Here is a 21,106-nt window from a genome sequence, read left to right as displayed (position 1 = left end):
GAGGAGCCGCCGAGGGCGGCAGCAGCAGCAGCAGGAGAGAGGAAGATGGCGAACGTGGAGCTGGAGTTCCAGGCCAGCGCCGGCCAGGAGGACCCCCAGAGCCGCCCTCTCCTGGTCCTGGGCCGGGTGCAGAATTTGCACCGGGTGCCCTGGGCCCAGCTCCGCAGCAAGATGGAGCCCAGGGTCACCGAGGAGGTAAGGCCAGGCTGGGCTGCCTGGGGAGGACCCAGAGAAAGGGAGACAGCCTCTGGAGACAGGATCCAGCTGCCCCCCGGTTAATATACTTCTATTGCGGATAGAGACCATCCACCCCCCAAATCTGGGGTTTCATTTGGGTCAGGCTGAGCAAAAGTCCTCCTTTTCCAGGACCTGCCATGCATTGCAGTCTGCATCCACACTGCAACATTAATCCGGCTTGAGACTGCTTTAACTGCCCTGGCTCCGTGCTCTGGAGATCTGGGCATCGCAGATTCACAATCCACTGCAATGCCCACAGTTCCAGAGCATGGAGCCCGGGCAGTTAAAGTGGTCTCAAACCGGATTAATGCTGCAGTGTAGATGCAGCCCAGGAGGCATTCCCAAAAGCCCTCCATGTTGAGAACGGATTGGCATTTTCTGTGAGTGTTTTGAGCTTTTCTTTGGTCATGTCTGACATTTTTCTTCTACTTCAAGGTCCTACATTTTGGGCACATTTGTCCTACAGACCGGTTGCATTTGGGTCCCTAGGAAGCCCTGCAGTCTACAAATGGCTCTCTCTCTCTCTCTCTCTCTTATTATTATTATTATTATTAAGCTTTATTTATATAGCACTGTAAATTTACACAGTGAAGAAAGCTATGGAAGAACTAAACAAGATCCTAAAGAGTAAAGATATCCACCTGAGCGCTAAAGTGAAGATGGTCCAAGCCATTGTTTTCCGCATGGCTATGTACTATGTGAGAGCTGGACAGCGAAGAAAGCCAGTAGGAGGAAATCAATTTGTCTCAGATATGGTGCTGAGTGCGAAGGATACCATGGACAGCCAAGAAGATGAACAAGTGGGCCCCTGAAGAGATCAAGCCTTGAAAACTAGAAGCCAAGAAGGCCAAGTTAAGGCTGTACTACTTTGACCACATTATGGGAAGACACGATTCATTAGAAAAGACAATAACGCTAGGAAAGGTTGCAGAAAGAGACAAAAGAGGGTAAAGAATAAAGATATACAACTGAGCACTAAAGTGAGCATGGTCCAAGCCATGGGTTTCCCCATCACCATGTACAGATGCAAGGGCTAGACAGTGAAGAAAGTGGATAGGAAGAAAATTAACTCAGAATAAAACTAGGAGTGGGGAGGGCAGCTATGAAAGAACTAGAAAAGATCTTAGAGAGTGAAGATACACAACTGAGCACAAAAGTTAGAATCATATAAACCATTGCATTCCCTATTGCCATGTACGGACGCCAGAGCTGGACAGTTAATAATGTGGATAAGAAGAAAAATGTGGTGCTGGAGAAGAGTGTGGAAGATACCATGGACAGCAAAAAGACAACCAAATGGGTCCTAGACTAGGTCAAGCCTGAAATATGCCTGGAAGCCAAGATGATCGCATTGAAGCTGTCTTACTTTGGGCACATCAAGAGAAGGCACGATGCATTAGAAAAGACAATAATGCTGAACAGTGAAGATACACAACTAAAGTTAGAATCCTCCAAGCCATTCTATTCCCCATTTCCATGTGGAGATGTGAGAGCTGGACAGTGAAAAAAGGATAAGAAGAAAATAAACTCACTTGAGATGTGGGGCTGGTTCTCCACAATCTCCAGTGCAGAGGATACCATGGATGGCTAAGAAGATGAACAAGTGGATCCTTGATCAACTCAGGACTCTCCCTGGAAGCGAAGATGACAAAACCAAGGTTGTCACACTCTGGCCACATTATGAGAAGGCACGATTCATTGGGAAAGACCGTGATGCTGGGAAAGGTGGGGGGAAGTAGAAAGGGAGGAAGACCACAGGTTAAATGGATGGACTCAATTAAGGAGGTCATAGGTATGAATTTACAGGACCTAAGCAGAGTCAGTGGAGGGCAAGAAGGCTTGGACAAGGATCAGTTGCTACTTTTCAGTATATCCTACCTCCAAAGGTTGTTGTGAGGACACAAGTAGGGAAGAGGAGAGCCACGTATGATACCCTGAGCTCATTGAAGAAAAGGGTAAATCATTGGGTAAATCCAATCATTCCAGGTTACTAGCCATACAGTCCATCTTGCCCATGTTTTCTCAGACATAAGTCCTATTGAGTTTAATGGGAAACATGCACAAAATTGTAAGCGTGCTAAAGATTATAGCCAAATCTGTTGTATATCTGTTTAGGGGTAAATTCCTATGAGGTAAATTAGATTTACAGGTAAGGCGTCTAGTGTCACAACCTCTGACTAGTTAGGTGTTCAGATTTGTTTTATAGATATTCATAATAATTTTGCAGTGACTTTCATTGCCAAGGGAGCCAGTGCCTGGGGCACAAATGTTAATCTGTTTAATGATTGGACTTAATATATCATATGTGCCAAATTTCAGAGTGTGAGCGACAAGACTGACATACAGGTGTTGCTGACTAATGTGTGTTTTCACATGTTCAGAAAGTTTCCGTGGCGATGAGAATGCATGCCCCTGTGTGGCAAGAAGTAGTGTTGATGGCATTTGACAGGGTTTCCTGTGTCCCAAAGTGGGCAGCAACAGTAGTGGAGGGCTGACACTGCTACAGTGGCATTGGCACCATAGCTAACACTTATTAGTACTGGAATACTGTGTCCAGTTCTGGCCACCACAATTCAAAAAGGATGTAGACAAACTGGAATGTGTCCAAAGGAGGGTGACCAAAATGTTGGGTCTGGAAATCAAGCACTATGAGGAGAGACTTAGGAAGGTGGGTATGTTTAGCCTGGAGAAGAGAAGGTTAAAAGGTGATATATGATAGCCCTATTTAAATATTTGAAGGGATGTCATGTTGAGGATGACATCCCTTCAAATATTTCTGCAGCTTCAGAGAATAGGATCTGGAGCGATGCTTGCAAACTACTGTACAGGAAAAGAGATTCCACCTCAATGTTAGGAGGAACGCCCTGACAGTAAAAGCTGTTTGACAGTGGAACACACTCCCTCAGAGAGTAGTGGAGTCTCCTTCTTTTAAAGTTTTTAAACAGAAGCTGAATGGCTGGATGGGGGTGCTTTGATGCTGTGTTCCTGCATGGCAGGGGTCTGGACTGTTGTCACTTCCAACTCAGATTCTGTGATTCTGCTGTGCAGAAGTAAACCCCTTTTTATGTCTTTTACCATGAAAACCTGATGATTAAAGAATCCAAAATGAAACAGGAAATCGTGCCAAAAGATGAGCCTCCCAGGCTGGATGGCACTCAGTGAACTACTGTACTTGGGTAAAGCAGAACACAGCTATGAGTAGCACTGTGGCTAATGATGCAACAGGCCAGTAGGGTGTTCAGCTCAGAAGTGAAAGGGAAATCTAGGAAAACAATGTAACTTTAATCCAAGTTTATGCTCCAACTACAGAGGCAGAAGAAGAAGAAATTGAAAGATTCTGTACTGGAGTCCAAGAAGAAATTGATCACATACTAAAACACATATCAGTAGGGTTGCCAGAATGAACACTGGAGCTAGTTTTTGTACCTTTGAATGATTGTGTAGAAGAGGTAATTTCAGCAGATGTTTCTTGCCATGCAATTCCTTCTTCTACACAACCATTAACAGTACTGGAGCTGTCTCCAGTTTTCATTCTGGCAACCCTAATATCCAGAGAGCCACAGATGACCCACTTCTGGTCAAGGAAAAAGCTTGTTATATTTAAGAGGAAGAAACTAGGAAAACCACCTCTGAATATTCCTTACCTAAGATATCCCTATGAAATTCATGGGGTTACCATAAGTCAACAGGTGACTTGAAGGCACATACAGAAGTCTGTTATGCGTGATTCTGCTACGCAGGTAAATAGACCAACAGGTAGACAGTTTTAGGGTACCTGCAACAAAGGCCTTCCTGAAGCACTCTGCCCAGTTAGCAGGCCTTCCTTTAGGTTTACGTGATGGCAACAGTGAACAGTTATTTGCTGCCATTTTAAATTTCCCATAAGGCCATCAGTGTAACCTCACATGGTGGAACATTAGGCATTTTTGTTTCCCCATGGAGACCTTTATGTTACAGTTTAAAATGGCACTTTATAGACTCAGTAACAGGGCACAAGCCCACAATGCTTGGTCCAGCAGGCATTGCTGACAGTAGCCTCACAATTCAAGCAGTTGGCACTGGACCAATCTGATGTACTGTAGTGGTCTGAGCACTGGACTGTGACTCTAGAGACCAGGGTTCAAATCCTGGCTCGGCCATGAAATCCCACAAGGGGCAAAGCAGACCGCCCCAAAGAAGCTGCTCTGCACCACCCCTTTTAGCAAGGGATTGGGGCTGCGGCAACCATACGCTGCGGCCCCAATCCAGCGCTTTGCCAGCTCTAAAAGAAATGGCAAAATGCCACTCCTTTTAAAACAGGCAAAAAGGTGTTCTTGCTGCTGCAGCAGCACTTTCTGGCACTCCTTTCAGTGTGCTTCCTAAAATTGCCACGCCAAAGGAGCACTGTGATGCTGCCCATTGGGTGGGCGGTGTGATGCCAGCTTGGGAGCAGCGCTGGGGCATGCGTCGTACAAATGCCACACCAGCACTTGAAGCTGGTCTGTACAACCCCTAAGTGACTTTGGGCAAGCCACGCTCTCTCAGCCTCAAAGGATGGCAACGGCGAACCCCCTCTCATGAAATTTTTCCAAGAAAACCCCATGATAAGGTGGCCATATGTTGGAAATTACTTGAAGGCACATAGCAATTACAACAACTGGTCTCTACTGTGTGGATACTCAAGAAGGAGCCTGGCTCTCTGAGTAGCAGACCAGTGTGATTATGTTTATCAGATTCATGTTTTCTGTTGTCAAGCATTCAGCTGAGCAATAATTTGCTCTGGTCCCCATGTAATCATGTAATCCTTCCCTAGAGAGGCCCGGTCCTTGCACTTCTCCTGGCAGTAGCTCCAAACCTTTCTGTGCCATCAGGCTTTTATCAATGAACTAGGGTTGAGCTTTTAATGGTGTGTTCGGTTCTATTTTTAAGGTTGGTATACAGTCTTTTAATGTATTTTAATATTTTTAGAATCATAGAGTTGGAAGAGACCGCAAGAGCCTTCCAGTCCAACCCCTTGCCATGCAGGAAATCACAATCAAAGCATCCTCGACAGATGACCATCCAGCCTCTGTTTAAAGACCTCTAAGGAAGGAGACTCCACTACACTCCAAAGGAGTTTGTTCCACTGTCGAACAGCCCTTACTGTCAGAAAGTTCATCCTAATGTTGAGGTGGAATCTCTTTTCCTGTAGCTTGCATCCATTGCTCCAGGTCCTAGTCTCTGGAGCAGCAGAAAATAAGCTTGCTCCCTCCTCAATATGACATCCCTTTAAGTATTTAATCAGGGCTATCATATCACCCCTTAACCTTCTCTTCTCCAGGCTAAACATCCCCAGTTCCCTAAGTCGTTCCTCATAGGACATGGTTTCCAACCCTTAACTCCATGAATTGTGTAATAGGTTTTTTTTGGGGGGAATACTTTTAATGCTTCTGTAGTGCTTTCAATATGTACATTTTTGGATTAAAGGCAGGATACCAATGAATTATTATTGTTGTTGTTCTTATTTTTGTTTGTGTATGGTTTTTTTAAGTATACTTTAAGTAACTATACTCTTATAGCAATGAATTATTATTATTATTATTATTATTATTATTATTATTATTATTAGTTGTAGTAGTAGTAGTAGTAGTAATGAAAGTTTCTAATAGATAACATATGGAAAGCTCCAATATGGTGCTAGAACTTGTGTTTTGCATGCTGAAGGTCCCAGGTTCAGTTCTCAGCATCTCCAGGGACCCTTTAACTCTATGTACTATGATTCCACTTTACCTTTCATGCTAACATCCTATGGAATCCTGGGATTTTGGACATTTAGAATTCTTAGCCAGAGGCTCACCAAACCACAAACCCCTGGATTTTTATAGAAGTAGGAATAGGAATAAGGAGCAACAATATATATTTTTACTCCTTGTTCCTGTTATTATATTATTATATTGTACATGCAAACACCAAAAAACAATTTTATTATATTGCTGTTGGGCAGAGACTGGGAGGCAAAGAGAGGCATTTACAGACATGTCAAATGATCATTTACCATATAATCAGAATTCCAAAAAGTAGCCTGATGAGTCATGTGGCAATGGCGAAATATTTTTTATTGAGGAATATGATAGGCATAGGAGTATGAGTAGCATGAAGAAAAAATATCTTACTCCAGAGTAGGACAAGGAGTAACCCCAAAATCACCACTACTCCCCAGCCTTGGCCATGGCTTAATGCTATGATTTGTCATTTTGTGAGATATTTGGATTATGATATATTGTATTCCTATATTTTCCCCAGGCATTATGTTATGTTTTGCACTTAATTCGTATAATATTGTTTTGATTTGAATTTGCGTTTTGGGACTGGGACAGGGATTATTTATGAATGCTATTTGATTGTAATGTTTATGCTTTTTGTTTGATTGCTACCTTATTTATATTGTTTACTGTTTTTGTTGTTTTGTCTTGGTCAGGGGATTGGGAAGGGGTTAATTTGTATCTTATTGTAATTTTTGTATTGTATCTTTTTTCCTGTTGTTAGCCACCAGGATTCCCGTGATTGGGCGGGATACAAATAAATCTATATTATTATATTATTATATATTATACTTCTTTGTCAAAATGCTCTGGTACCACAATGAACTACAGATCCCAGGATTCCCAAGGATGGCACTAATTTTGCATTAATTTTGCATTGTGGCAGCAGCCTGGTCAACTATTGTCTGAATTAATTTTTAGGTATATGACTAAAACATCTGAGAATATTAATACTCCTGTTAGCCTAGATATGTGGAAGTCATTGCAACTCCAATCCTTCCTATGATATTGGGGTAACACAGTACAGTAGAGCTTGGAAAATTGCACTTTTCTGGAGTGCCACTCCTATGGTGCATGCACACCATAGAAATAATGCAGTTTGACTCTAGTTTAACTGTCATGACTCCATCCCACAGAATCCTGCATCTATAGTTTTGTGAGGCACCAGCACCTTTTGGCAGAGGAGGCTAAAGACTTTGTGAAACTGCAGAGCCCAGGATTCCATGGGATGGAGCACTTAAAGTGGTGTCCAACTGCATTATTTAACAGTGTAGATGCACCCACAGAGTTTTACAGCTGTGCTAAGTGTGGGGCATGCTGGCTGGTAGGATTCTGGGGTTTGTAGTCCCTAATTGTTTCCAAACACTGTGCTGCAAGCAGCATGGGAGGAATTTGTACTCTGGCAATGCCCCATGATTGCATTTATGCCAATTTTCAAAGTTTGAGAGAAAGGGTGCATAACAAAGTCTTTGCTTGGTTGCATTTGCACGGCCGAAATAATCCTGTTTGACTCCACTTTAACTGCCATGGCTCAGTGCTGTGGAATACTGGAAAGTGCAGAGGTGCCACAACAAGCTACACTTTCCAGAATTCCATGGCATTGAGCCATGGCAGTTAAAGTGGTGTCAAACAAAATTATTTCTGCTGTGCGGATGCAGTCCTCATATGTTGTGGGTTCATGTTAACCCAGCAGTGCTGCTGCTCTTTCTATTGTACTGTAGAGAGGAACATACTAAGCCAAAGGAGTATGCTTGAGAAACAATGATAGGTGAAGTGCTTTCTTATCAGAGGCCTTTAATCTTCTGTGCTTTGTTTTGTTCTCAGGTCTGGCAAGCTGCATTAAGCGCTCTGAACCCCAATCCAACTGACAGCTGCCCTCTCTATCTGAATTATGCCACTGTTGCAGCTTTACCTTCCCGCGTCACCAGACACAACAGCCCATCGGCTGCTCAGTTTCTCACCCGTCTCATCCGAAACTGTCTCCCAGGCGGGACCAACAGGTGTATCCTTGTAAGTGAAGGTGGGGGGAGAAATTTAAAATTTAAAATCCATTTAAAATGGAAAAGGACTCAGATTTTTTTTTTAATTTGTAAGACAACTTCTGAATTGAAGGCTATTCTCTCCCTCTCAAGGCAAATTCTAAAATTGATATGAGCTGTCCCAAGCCCAGAGCCGGCCCTTGAATTAGGCAGGGTGAAACAACTGAAAGAGGAAGCAAGTTTGGGGATGTCATGAAAGGCCAGCAAAATTGCTAGTTATTTAATTAGTGGTGGTTGTATTTTTATTTTATTGTATTGTATTGTGCAAGAGGTAGGGTAAGGTGCTTATGAGATGCCTCAAGTGCAGGGTGAGCAAATGTCATAACTGCAAAGGAGGATATGATACCGTAAAATGTCTCCTGGACATTTTTATAGGGCATTTCCAGGAAAAGTAGGATATCTGATCACCCTGCTCAAGTGCCAAAATAATTTTGGGTGCTGTGCACTTTTATTTAGTGGACTGGGGTTGGAGAGCCAGCACAGTGTAGTGGTGTTGGACTACGACTCTGGAGGCCAGGGCCATGGAAACCCACTGGGCAAATTACATTCTCTTAGCCTCAGAAGATGGCATGGCAAACTCACTTTGAAGAAACTTGTCAAGAAAACCCCATGATAGAGTTACAATAAGTTGGAAACAATTTGAAGGCACATAACAGCAACAACAAGGGATGCAGTTGGCTGCTACATCTCCATACAGAATGTTTGTGAGCTGGCATGATGTTGTTCCTGCTAATGAAAAAATGCTAGTATACAGACCCTGTGAACTTTGGCTCCACTACTCCTTATAAAAGAACTGTGACATGAAGGTTCTCATTGCACCCTGAAACAATATAATTTTCCATCTTCTCAAGGTATTCATATATTTTCCTCTCTCTTCAAATTATTTGTAAAAATAATGTAACAGCAAGACTTTTGTGTATCACTATAGGAATTGATCAGGCAATTCTTGGTCTTGGTTTCTTTTTCTCAGTTCGTGTTGTAGGAATTAGTGCTTTATGTTTTCTTCACATGATGGAAAACTAGAGAAGACTATACATACACACGCACACATTGATCTGTCTGTCTATCTATCTATCTATGCTGGTTTACTAATTTCTTCTGTTTTTATTGTTTTTTCACTCCTCATCATAATTTAGCAAAACCAAAGAGGTTCCTTACAGTTCAGGACTTACCATATATACTTCACTATAAGTTGACCTCGTGTATAAGTCAAGGTCAAATTTGGGGGCCAAAATTGTGGATTTTTATATGACTTGTTGGTAAGTCAGTGGTCAGACATAAGGATGCAGCCTGGCAGGGGAGAGGCTGCAGGGCAATCGATCACCCTTCCCAGTGTCTCCCAGCAGGGCATTCCCCTGCAGCCCAGCTGGGGAGAAACTGCAGGGCGATCAATCACCCTTCCCAGCCTATCCCCAGATGGGCTTTCCCCTGTGGACCATATTGACCTGTGTATAAATTGACCCAGGTTTTTTGGGTCAATTTTTTTAACCTAAACTTCTTGACTTATACATGAGTATATATGGTAATAGCTCCATTTACAACAAAACATACAAATTTCAAAAAGGAAATTCAGTTTGTAATTATTGTCTAAGGGTCGGCCTGCAGTCGCCTCTTTCGTCAACGGATTGGGGCTGCGGCAACAACACACTGCAGCTCTGGTCCGGCATTTCCGTGGCTAGGTCCTAGCTGTTGCTGCGGCTTTTTGCTGCTTCTTCAGCGCAGTGCATGTAAGTGCTGCGCCAAAGACACGTTGTGACGCCACCCACCATATGGGGCAGGTGTCTGTGTGGCTGGCGTGCAGTCACCACACCCCCACTCTGTCCCCACACCAGCTCTTTATGCCAGTCTGTGGAAACCCTAAGTAAACTTTTCTTGATCATCACCAAAAAGTAGCGCATGTGATGAATAGCTGCTTGGCTTTCACCTGTTTTGCTGTCTTAAACTGTTTTTATGATAGCAAAATTCAGAGACATAGCTGTGTTAGTCTGGAATATTATGCAAAAGAATCTTATAGCACCTTTGAGACTAACTGTGTGAAATAAATTGTAGCATAAGCTTTTGTAGGTTGCGTCTGCATTGCAGAAATAATCCAGTTTGACACCAATTTAATTGCCATGGCTGAATGCTATGGAATTCTTGGAATTGTAGTTTTGTGAGGTATTCAGCCTTCTCTGTCTGCCTTCAGCTCTGGTACCACAGCAAACTGCAGTTCCTAGAATTCCATAGCCTTATGCCATGGCAGTTAAAGCGGTGTCAACCCTGGATTATTTCAGCAGTGCAGTTGCAGCCTTAGACTAGATGTACTTCTTTATCTAGTCATCCAAGTCTACAAAATCTTATGCTACAACATCTTTCACCCAGTTAGTCTCACATATGCTACAAGATCCCTTTGCATATCCTTTTTGTGTTGATTTGTGATGTGGTAGGTCCAGAGACAGAAAATACATCCTTTCCTTTTAAAAACCTTTACAAATTTAATTTCCCCCTTAGCGTTCCCATTTTAGCTGGAGTTGTATTGGAGTCAAAGAGGCAGAAATGGAGCTCTTCCTCTCAGAGCTGCCCCAACGTATTTTGATACCAGAGGCGGGATGTCCACTAGATTTGCAGCTGGTGACTGGTTCAACAACTACCATCTCATTTCATGGTGGTAGGCTAGCTTAGTGCATGCAAGGTATCTTGTACAGTGCGCCCACGTTTTACGCGGCTGAGGCATACGTAGCTTTCAGCATACGCTGAAAACTGCGCCGGAAAAGTCCCTCGCACACCCTGGAAAAAGTAATGGGGTATGGGCTGCGGGCGCAAGCCCCATTACTTCTAATGGGGTTCCAGAACATGCGGAATTCCCCTTACGCGGAGGGATCCAGAACGGATCACCGTGTAAGGGGAGGGCCCACTGTATAGAACAGTGACTCTCAACATTTGGACCTCTAGATATTTTGGACTTCCATCTTCCAAAATGTGTTGGCCATTAGCCATTCTTACTGAGACTTCTCAAAATTGAAGCTCACACTTCTGGAGGAGAGGTTTAATTTTTTTTTTTAGCCTAGCCGGTAGACTGTACCACATATCGCTCCATCCTCCACATCAGTTAACATCTGCACTACCTAATGCTAGGGCCAGTCTTGCTCCCTTCCACTGTTGTTGTTGAGTGCCTTCATATAGTTTTTGACTTATGGCTACCCTAAGGTGAACCTGTCATGGGTTTTCTTGGCAAGATTTGTTCAGAGGAGGGTTGCCATTGCCTTCCTTCGAGTCTGAGAGCACATGATTTGTCCAAGGTAACCTAATGGGTTTCATCGCCAAGTTGGGAATTGAACCCTGACCTCCAGAGATATAGTCCAGCACTCAAACCACTACACCACACTGGTTGTTACTATATCGTAAATCCCTGAGTAGTCTTCTTAAAATATCTCTATCTCAATGCACATTTTCACCCTCTGTCTTAAGCTTGTGTATAACCCTTTGTTTTTCTGCTTCCATTTCAGATGGTCTGTGAGCGCTCAGAGGTTTTTGCCTCAGCCTGTGCCATTGCCAGGGCTTTCCCGCTGTTCACACGGCGTTCTAGTGCATCTAGACGCACAGAGAAGAAAACTGTAGTGGTGGAATTTTTCCTGGTTGGTCAGAACAATGGGCCAGTAGAGTTGGAAACGCTTAAAGTAAGCTGTTGTTTTCTCTCCACTGGCCGTTGCAATAGAACAAGTTAGATGGGGTTATTTAAAACAATCTTTTTCAAGCTACATGGGTGACTTTTTTTTAAAAAAAGTTGGTTTACTTTAGCAGTGCTACATGATTGGCAACATGCAAACATTTAAATGAGTTAGAGTATAACATGAGGCAGAGTTGGAATGTTATTTTTTCCAAAGGAGCTACCAGCACTTGTTTTCTGTTGTCAGAAACTCTGGCCTGTTACAGACAGCCAAAATAAAGCTGCTTCGAGTCACAGGACTGGAGCGTGGCTTTGGTGTGGCTTCTGGACCCTTAGGACGCATGCATCAGTGAAACACCATACCTCCACTGTGACTCGAAGCAGCTTTATTTTGGCTGTCTGTTAACAGGCCTCTGTGATCAAAAATGAATTGGAATTTTATAATTTATAATTATCCTTTCCTGATGAATCTAGGTTTCACTGAACTCCCTATATAGCTAACATCATATAAGTGCAGATGACATAAAACTGGGAGGGATGGCTAAAACATATTAAACATAAATCAAAAAGGATGTAAATAAACTAGAAAATTAGGTAGAAATTAATAAAATTAAATTCAGTAGAAATAAATGCAAAATTCTCCATTTAGGCCACAAAAATCAAATGCACAGGGTAGGATGGGGGATACCTGGCTCAACAGTATGATATGTGAAATGGATCTTGGGATTATTGTTGATTATAATTTGAACATGAGTCAGCAGTGTGATGCTGCAGCAACAGAAGCAAATGCTATTTTAGCCTGCATTAATAGAAGCATAATTTGAAGTCAAGGGAAGTAATAGTTTCCCTATATTCTGTGCTGGTCAGACCTCATCTAGAGTAATGCATTAAGTTCTGAGTGCCACATTTTAAGAAGGATATTGACAAACTGGAGCAGGTTCAGAGCAGAGCAACAAGGTAAGGAGGATGAAACATAAGAGGAAAGCTTGAGGGAGCTGGGCATGTTCAGCTTGGTGAGGAGGAGACTGAAGGGTGACATGATTATACCCTTTAAATACCTCAAGGGCTGTCACAGAGAGGAGTAGGGAGGGCTGTTTTCTGCTGCCCGAGAGGGCTGGACCAGGTTTAATTGTTTGAAGTTACAGGAGTGTAGATTTTGATTGAATAATAGAAGAAACTGCTTGACAATATGAGTGGTTCTGCAGTCGCCTAGAGAGGTAGTAAAGTTGCCTTCTCTGGCTGTCTTCAAAAAGAGTCACCTATGACTATTAAGGCAGCAGCTTGCAGTAACCTATGTGTTTAATCAGTTCCCTTTCTTCCCTCCCCAGTCATTGTGGCACCAGGGCTCACTCACCACTCTATGTGCATTTACCTTCAGGCTGGAAGGAAGCAGTCTAGATTAAATTTTACTTAACCCATCTCCCTAAGAGAGAAAAAGTAAGCTGCTTATTTTACCTTAATCTAGACTGGTTCCTTTAGCTAAGATTTCTGTCTCAATTTCCAGACAGGAAATTATTTTCTGTGTGTGTACGTGTGCATGCTTGAATGACAAGTTGTGATCAACTGTAGTTGGTAATCAATGCATAACACTGAATGCCACCCTTAGGATTTATCCCTAGGTTTCAGATTTAGGCCCCATAGATCTTGGGGCCTGAGATGATCCTCAACTGGCAATTGTACTTAACCAAAAAGGCCAGATCGATCAGAAGTGTGCATCTCAGATTCATTTTATTAGGGACAGGTAGAGTATAAATACAATAGGTACAACTTTCCAAGAGAATGTGTATGCAGTCATCCTCTATTGAAAAGGTTGTGTAAGTAGATTGGCTGGGACCAATCCTTAAACTATTAGGACCCAGATATTCGAGGACTCAAATCCTCAAAAATAATCTGTGCACTTTCATGATGTTTGAGTTATCCTTATATTCTCAGAGTGCCCAGAGTATTACAGGTACAGTGTTAGACACAACAAATCCCATAGAATGGCTTACATGCACATGTAAATCTCATCTTTTTTTCTCCCCCCCCCCTTTTTGAATTTTTGGTATAATTTCTAGTGCCTGGAAAACGCTACAGAAGGAGTAAGGTTGGCTGCTAGGATTGTAGATACTCCATGCAATGAAATGAACACTGACAGCTTCCTGGAGGTTGGTGATTATCTTGTGTCAAGGCAATTTGTTGGGAATCAGTCTCTTTGAAAAGCATGGTCCATTTTTCACTTTTGCTTTCTTCTGGCAAAGTCTTGCATTTTGTCACCAGCACTTGGGAAGGTGGTTGACACTTCACTTGTCATTTAAATGTCACTCATTCATTTTTTAATGAGTCTCATTAATCAGAAGGACTACATGATCAGGAATCCTGGACTTCCTTTCTAGGCTGTTTCACTGTTATCCAACATGAAATTTGTACATGATATACAGGCTGTCCATGAGGTCAGTCTCTCATAGGCCCATTTGGTGGCAACTTGGAAAGTGTTTTAACATAAAAATAAAGGAGGAGCTCAGTTTGTATTTAATTATCCTAAGACAGTGACATTCAAATATCAGGGCATCCTTCTCATATAAACTAGTTTGCTGAAGAACCATTATGTCTTCTGCTTAAGATTCTGGGGCATGTTCTAAACTGAATTCACTGTGTAAACTGAAGCTTAAATCAAATTACTAGACCCAACTAAAATAGACCTAGGGTGCATTATTATTATTATACACAACATCTACACTAGAAATAATGCAGTTTAAGTGATGTAGCTCCATCCTATGGAATCCTGCATTTGTAGTTTCACAGGGTATTAGCTGTCATTGCCAAAGAGTGCTGGTGCCTCACAAAACTACAAATCCCAGGATTCTATAGGATGGAGCCATGGTGGGTAAAGTGGTATCAAAATGCATTATTTCTACAGTGTAGATGCACCCCTAGTGATTAGTAGAAAATTCATAAGTACTGATTTTTCATTTTATTTATTTGTTTGTTTTATTTTATAGGTTGTGTGTCTCTTATCCAGAATTCTGAAATCCAAAATACCCCACAATCATCCACATGGGTGACTGAGATAGTGATACCTTTGCATTCTGATGGTTCAGTGTGCACAGACTTTGTTCTGTGCACAAAATTATTAAAAATAGTGCGTATAAGATTAGTTTCAGGCTTTGTGTATTATAAGATGTATACAACACATGAATGATTTTCATGTTTAGGTTTGGGTCTCATCTCTAAGATATCTCATTATGTATAGGCAAATAATTCAAAAAAAATTTAAAAATCCAAAACCCAGTGCAGTAGAGATCTTGGCCAATAATGATCACCTCATGGAAGAATCCCAGAATCAGTCTTAGAATTCTGTGTGTGCAAATAAGTCCCCCTTCGCCAAATCATGGGTTCCCTGCTTTTGAGACTCCTTAAGTTTAAGCATCACCTGTGTGACTTTGTCACTGTAAAGAGAATGATGTGTGATTCTATGAAAGTTAGCACAGATTTTTTAATTTATTCACCTCATTTTTGTCCTGCTCTTCAACATATTGGCCTGATACAGACGGCACAGAAGCGCTGTCCTTGGGCCAAAACTAGGGCTGGGGAGCGCACAGCAACCGCATGCTCCCCAGCCCTAGTTCATATGGATGGCGCCATTTTGGAAGCGTGCCGTCCATACAAAGCATGGGACGATGGCGTCATGCATGCGCCACCTCCCCACAGACCAGCATGTGCATGACATCACATTTCAGAAATGAAATGTGTTAATTTGGTGCCCAAATTATATCATAATAAATGCTGAGATAGGCTCCTTATAGTTCATAAATGGAACAGCATACTGGAAAGGTCTCTCCTCCAGTTGTCACTCACTATACCTCAAGTGGAGAAAGCTTCTATTTGTTTATGTATTCTTATTTATTTAATTGTATGTAATATTTATATTTATCATTATAAGATTCTAATAAAGAGTTTCATGAGGGTTGCTTGCATGGGAAGGTAAGAGTCATGAAATTGTTGCTGCATAATCATTTGGATTGTAGAGTTTGAATTTTACTAGAAGAAAATGTGTTGTCATTTTAACATTAGTATCTTCCATCCTGCTTTCTCTGAAGGAAATTAAAAAAGTTGGCAAGGACTTAGGGATCACTCCAACCATTTTCCGAAATGCGGAGCTGAAGGAGAAGGGATTTGGAGGTTGGTCAAGCCAAATTGATAATTTTTTTTCCTTGCAAGATTGTTGTTTATCCATTTCTGATTTTAACCCAGATCCAGTTTTACTCCAAGGTCTTGGACCCCTCTCAAGGACAACAAGGTTTTTTGGGCACTTTTTCTATATATGTCTCTTTAGAATCCCTCTGATGCTGCTGTAGACAGAATGAGAGCCTATCCTATGAGCATAAGTGGTCTTTGTACAACCCTTTGAGGCCCTATTTTAGCTTCTACTTTTCATCTTTTTGAGAACAATCCAGAAATAACATGGTTTTGTAAAAGTGGGGCTTGAAATCATTTAGAAATTGGGATGGGTAACTGGTGAATCTAATATCTAGAACTTAAGAAGTCCCACTAAATATAGTGGAGGTCATTTGCTAAATAGTAGAGCACATGTGGTACGCAGAAGACCCCAGGTTTAATCCTCAATATTTCCATGTAAGACTGGGAAAGAACCCTTTCTGAAACCCTGGAGAGGCCTTGCAAGACTGTAAACAAGGGCTAAACAAAAGCTTCATATGATAATTTTGATCTTCAGGCCTTTTAATTATAACAAAACAGAAGTGAATGAAAGTTCACTTCCAGTGTGTGTGTGAGGAGGTGTACTTTTTTGAGGGGGGGGGAATACCTTATATATGAAATCAAGCCTCCTATGCCTTACTTTAAAGTAGAATTGCTGCTCATTGGAAGCTCCCATAAGCAGCAATTTTATTTTCTTTTTGTTGAAGTCTCTCCCCTCTCACCACCAAAGCAAGGGTTGCCCATCCTTACTGTACACATTAGCAAACTAGATGAGCCAATGCTGTGACTTACTATATGGCAGCTTCCTAATATTGGCAGACTAATACAAAAGCTTACACTGAGAACAGATGCCAGTTATGCTTTTGAATAGATCAGGACCCTACACTGTAGACAGGGACCAGCTTGTCATAGACAATTACCGTATATACTTGACCTTATGGATAAATCGAGGGCAAGGTTTGGGGTCAAAATTATGGATTTTGATATGACCCTGTGGATAAGTCAAGGGTAAAGCTTGACCCTGTGGATAAGTCGAGGGTAAAACTTAGGGGCATATAACAAAAGATCTAAAGGATAAAGCAGAGGAAAACAATGCTGAGGAACTTAAAAAATTCCAGCAGACATAACTGGTTGTGCTCACACTAAAGTCTGGATGGATGAGAGCATAGGAGAGGGTCAGTGCTCCCAGGACAAATTATGCTCTTACCTTTCACCAGGGGATGGTTCCCTTTTTTAAATAAGAGGTAAAGAACAGGACTTACATTGACTCATGGATAAATCAATCCGATTTTTGAAGTCAATTTTTTGACTAAAATTTCTAGACTTATACATGAGTATATACAGTATGTGTTTTGTTGAGAAGGAAGGGGGGGTCCCTGAAACTGCACTTGAATCTCTTGAGTACAACCAATGTAGCATGTGCTGGGACTTTTATCTACATGATTTTGCTAGGTTTCAGAGGCATTCTGAGTAAATCCTGCTGGCTACCAGAGAAGCAGGGTGTTTGTGAGTACAGATTTTAGCTGGCTGGCGAGGTTAGCCAAAATCTGCAGACCCCTGGCAACCAAAGAGATAAAGATGGGTCTTTAGTTTTGTTGGTACTTTGTTCACATGCAGTGAAGGAGGAGGTAGGCATACTAGACAGTGTGTTGGTAACACTCTGTACATTTCACCCTGTTCTAGAAAGAACAAACAATTATACATGTACAAGCACTGGAAAAGAGAAGCCATTCGAAGTACGTTTATTATTATAAAAATATTTGTAACATGTCAGGACACAAAAATCTTGGTTTATGTTAAGGGATTGGTATGTATTGGTGATCCTACTTTTAGAATCAGTGGCCCAGCTTCTTATCCTAGAGGTGGGCTGAAACTGTGGAAGAACAAAATGCCCATTGAACAGCGGAGCTAAATGTTTAGACAGAACATCAGAATTCCAGATGCTGTGAACATGTTCCTCTTGGAAGTATCCCCATCCATCAGCAGCTGCCCATTGCTGATAAACAGTGTAGGGTTAAATGGATTAACTTTTCCAAGACATCTATTAAGTCCTTAATTCACCATCTGTGGTTTAGAATGTCTTCATCCCTGTGAATGGCTTTGGGGGGGAAAGGAAGTGTTTCTTTGCACAGTGGATAGTTAAACTACGGAATTTGGTACCGCAAAATTTAGCAACAGTCCCCAGCATGGGTGATTTAAATGGGGATTAGACAGATTCATGGATGATAAGGCGATCTGTGGTACTAGTCATGATGAGTATGTATTACCACCCGTATCAGAGGAAATTTGTCTCTCAGTGTTAGATTTTGATATTCCCACAATAGGGGAAGGATGTTGTTGCATTCATGTCCTGTTCATGGACTTCCCTTAAGTATTTGGTTGGCCACTGTGAAAACAGAATGCTGGACTAGATACCCTTTTAGTCTGATCCAGCATGGTCCTACTTTAGTTTTTATGAGTTGACTGTGAACTTGAATCTCTGAAGAAAGTTCAACCAATATAACAGGATTTGAGTGCCCTGGATTTATACAAATCTCATATGTTCTCAGGAAATCACCTGTAGATTTCCTATTGGATCAAAATTCTTCTTCTAGCTTCCATGACAATTAAAATTCTCAGTCCTTCCCTTCCCCCATTTCCAGGTATCTATGGTGTTGGCAAAGCAGCTGTGCACCCGCCTGCTCTAGCTGTACTCAGTCATACCCCTGAAGGTGCCACACAGACCATTGCCTGGGTTGGGAAAGGCATTGTCTATGACACTGGAGGACTCAGCATCAAAGGAAAGGTGCGCATATCTGAAATCTGACTGTGGAAGACCTGGTGGTACCCTGGACAATTGCACAGGAATACACACATTCCAGTGGGTGGTTATGCACTTACATTGACACATAATTACAATCTTATGAACATTTAAATTCAGTGCAGAGTTAGTGTGTGATGGTGGTTAATATCTATGTAGCACCACATCAGAGCACATTGTTCTTTAGAGAGTAAAGCAAGTATAAAAAATAAACAGGTTCCCACCCTATGGAGCTTGCAATCTGTATAAATTTAGACATAGAAGGAAAGGTACAGGTAAACAAAACAATGAATATAAGGAAGTACATTGCATAAGCATAGGTTCAGTTGTAGCACTCAACTAGCAATCCAGTGCACAGTATACAGTTAACAGGAGGGAAGTCCCATTGCATTCAATACAGTTAACTTCTGTGTAAGCATGTTTAGGCATGTACCTGACTATTTTAGCATTACAGCATTCTCTGTAAATTCACATGTGTCTGCTTGCATTTCACTAGACAACAATGCCTGGGATGAAACGAGATTGTGGAGGAGCTGCTGCTATTTTGGGCGCCTTCAAAGCCACCATAAAGCAAGTGAGTGAATTGTAGTAGATTTGCTTAACTTGGATCAAACGTCTGCCTGCTTTAGCCATATTACATAGACAGTGCTCAATAGTATAGCAGTGATGCGCTATATCATGATTGTTCCTTCTCCTTGCACCATCATTATGCAGTCTATTGCAAAATGTTGTGTTGTGGCTCAGCGTGACCTTTGCATGACAGTGATGGCAATCTCCCATCCTGGGAATATGACCATTGCACAATGCCACAGTTCTAAAGTTGCACAATCTTAAATTAGTTTATGATATCATAAATTCCCAACAGGATACCAGCCCCTGGGGGTGAGGTTGTTGATTGTTTTCCAAAGACTTTTTTCTCTGGAAAAACTGGGAGGAAAAGAGATTCTAGAATATTTTCTTTTAGAATGTTAAATAAACTTTTAACACAAGATGCTCATGTATTTACTGCCTCAAAATCATTTGTAAAAATTATGTAAGAGGAAGAGTAATCATTATGCTGGAGATGCTTTAGCTGGAGATCCTGTATTGGGCAGGGGCTTGCACTTGATGTACCACAAGGCCACTTCTGATTCTATGTTTCTGTGACTCACTGACTTTTATGGAAGACTATACTGTTTCAGATCATCATAATTCCAGGTCCTGTATCGCATCCCCTGCCCTGCCCTGCCCTAGTTCTTCTTATGGGAATTATTGTGTTAAATCTGATTGACATTATGTAAAATTAGTGGAGACAAAATAGTTTTTTCTGTTGGTGGTTTCTTCTGTTTTCATTGGGGATTATCCTGCTCCTCAAACTACCAAAAGCAAAGCAGTTCCTTATAGTAGAAGTGTCTCTTACAGTTGAAGATCTTGTAGCTCCATGTGTAACAAAGAATAAAAATTTTCAAAAGTTCAGTTTTTAATTACATTTTGATTAATCTGTACTATTACTGTATGAAACAAGATATTATACCAAAGTAAATAATATTTAATTAATTTTACATTCCAGAAGTAACAAAGATGCTTATGATCTATAACTGGTCGTGATATTTTTCAATTTTTCCAGGTTTTTTTTCTTGACAATTAAAAAAAACGGGGGAAACCTGTTTTCTGGGGGGTATGTGTTCAAAATTTCTGGAAATTTTATACCTGTTGTGATGAGCTACACATTTATGTCAGCCCAGTCCTACATGATGTTGGAGGAAGCTATATAGGTCAGCAATATCAACTTTTTCATCCTGATGGGCCAAATTCTGTTCAACTGGTGGGCAGTATTCAGGTTGAAGGCATGGGGGGCGGGCGGGCAAAGGAACAGAGGCAGGAATTTTTATTAGTTGTAACATTTTCCAAACATGCAAACAGTGGCTTTGTGTACAACCAGTGTAAGATCCAGTGCAACAGCATCCCAGAAAACAGAGCTCAGTTCTGTGTAAGACCTTCTTGGGCTGCAAAAAAGAGGTCCATTCAATGCAATAGCATTTTGGCTTCAAATAGACTCTTTATCTCCAGTCATTGATCTTATCTCTAGTTACAGAGATTATACCAGAAGCTTGTGTGTCAGATGGCAATGGCTGTAAGCTGTATCTGGGCTGCATTCTGAAGTTTCCCTGTCTCTGGTGTCGACCATTGGTCTATAGCTAGTGGTTTGGCCTCACAACTGGGTTGCAGCCTCAGTACTACCACTATTGAAATATAGTTTAAAAATGGGTTCTGAAGTTTATTTTGAACTCAAAATGTATCCCAGGTCTGAAAAAAAGGGAAACTACTGCTACAACAAGCTACATGCTAGTTTTGAAAGTAAGACAGGAAAGGAACACACCACTTTTTGTTTGCTGTCATATTTATTTATATTTCATCCTTTCCTCTC

The 21,106-nt window shown here is 41.5% G+C and overlaps 1 protein-coding gene across 2 annotated transcripts in view; it reads left to right on the top strand.

Annotated features, from left to right (window-relative positions):
- NPEPL1 (aminopeptidase like 1) overlaps positions 1–21,106 on the top strand; it is a 29,019-nt gene continuing 7,913 nt past the window's right edge. Inside the window, exons 1-7 of one of the 2 annotated variants that reach the window (XM_042463082.1) lie at positions 1–195; positions 7,842–8,027; positions 11,542–11,712; positions 13,760–13,849; positions 15,782–15,863; positions 18,542–18,684; positions 19,196–19,273. In XM_042463082.1, coding sequence (XP_042319016.1) covers positions 46–195; positions 7,842–8,027; positions 11,542–11,712; positions 13,760–13,849; positions 15,782–15,863; positions 18,542–18,684; positions 19,196–19,273 — 900 coding nt within the window. In that variant the 5' untranslated portion in view covers positions 1–45. The remainder of the gene's footprint in view (positions 196–7,841; positions 8,028–11,541; positions 11,713–13,759; positions 13,850–15,781; positions 15,864–18,541; positions 18,685–19,195; positions 19,274–21,106) is intronic. The other variant, XM_042463081.1, reaches the window with a different exon arrangement.

Source organism: Sceloporus undulatus, chromosome 4 (assembly GCF_019175285.1).
Source record: "Sceloporus undulatus isolate JIND9_A2432 ecotype Alabama chromosome 4, SceUnd_v1.1, whole genome shotgun sequence".
NCBI classification, from domain to species: domain Eukaryota; kingdom Metazoa; phylum Chordata; class Lepidosauria; order Squamata; family Phrynosomatidae; genus Sceloporus; species Sceloporus undulatus.
Note: the sequence above shows the minus strand (reverse complement) of the source record. Positions and strands in the feature narration are given on the sequence as shown.